The 1,217-nt window shown below is 38.7% G+C and overlaps 1 protein-coding gene across 1 annotated transcript; it reads right to left on the reverse strand.

The window, feature by feature from the left end:
* Positions 1–292: 292 nt before the first annotated feature.
* On the reverse strand, positions 293–902 carry LOC100950399 (high mobility group protein B1-like; the record flags this gene model as incomplete). The annotated part of the gene is made up of 2 exons (XM_012814092.2): positions 293–705; positions 776–902. Coding segments are annotated over 2 exons (540 nt in total), but the record flags the coding sequence as incomplete, so codon positions are not given.
* Between the last annotated feature and the right edge of the window lie 315 nt (positions 903–1,217).

A 1,217-nucleotide genomic window follows, 5' to 3' on the forward strand; every position in this document is an offset into this window, starting at 1 on the left:
TATATAACTAATTTGTGCTGTGCACCAACAAGAACCTGCTTTAAATTTCCATGCCAGTTTACAACCCCCATATGTACCAGGCAAGGTTAGTGGCTATTGAAAATACCACCAGGACAGGACTATCTAAAGACACATTTGGTAGTGTGTTAACTATACAAGAAAAGACACTGTATAGTTTAAAAACAAATCTTACACAGCCTTACATTTCAATTTTTTTCTTTAAAAGGAGTGAGTTGTGTACAGGGGGGTTAAAAGCTTGATAGACAAGAAAAAAATCTGTGCTAAAACCACCTTATTCATCATCATCTTCTCCTTCATCTTCCTCCTCCTCTTCATCTTCCTCATCTTCCTCCTCTTCCTTCTTTTTCTTGCTTTTTTCAGCCTTGACGATTCCCTTTTTCGCTGTATTAGGCTTTCCTTTAGCTCGGTAGGCAGCAATATCCTTTTCATATTTTTCCTTCGGCTTTGCAGCCTCCTTTTCATGAGGCTGCTTGTCATCCGCAGCAGTGTTATTCCACATCTTTCCCAGCTTCTTTGCAACATCACCAATGGATAGGCCGGGATGTTCTCCTTTGATTTTGGGGTGATACTCAGAACAGAACAAGAAAAAGGCTGAAGGAGGCCTCTTGGATGCATTGGGATCCCTGAACTTCTTTTTTGTTTCCCCTTTAGGAGGGATATAGGTTTTCATTTCTCTTTCATAACAGCCTTGTCTGCCTTTGCTATATCTTCAAATTTTCCTTTCTCTTTAGCAGACATGGTCTTCCTTCTCTCTGAGCACTTCTTAGAAAACTCTGAGAAGTTGACTGAAACATCTGGGTGCTTCTTCTTGTGCTCCTCCCGACAAGTTTGCACAAAGAATGTATATGATGACATTTTGCCTCTCGGCTTCTTAGGATCTCCTTTGCCCATGTTTAGTTATTTTTCCTCAGCGAGGCACAGAGTCGCCCAGTGCCCATCCAACCATCACTTGCCCCCGCGCTATCTCCTCTATTTCTTATTGTATGTTCTTTTTTCTCTTATCTTCTTTTGGATTAATAATACACTTTATTTCTCACCCACTATATTCATTTGTTACTTGTGTATTCTGTTATTAATCTTTTAGTGATGATGGCAAAGATTGCAATATACATTAGTACAACCTAGTGAAAATTATTACTATTACTCCTTCCATACAAATGCTAGAACTTTAGAATATATTAAATTTATATTTCTCT

This window comes from Otolemur garnettii, unplaced genomic scaffold (genome assembly GCF_000181295.1).
Source record: "Otolemur garnettii isolate 467f Iridium unplaced genomic scaffold, OtoGar3 scaffold05557, whole genome shotgun sequence".
Classification (NCBI taxonomy): domain Eukaryota; kingdom Metazoa; phylum Chordata; class Mammalia; order Primates; family Galagidae; genus Otolemur; species Otolemur garnettii.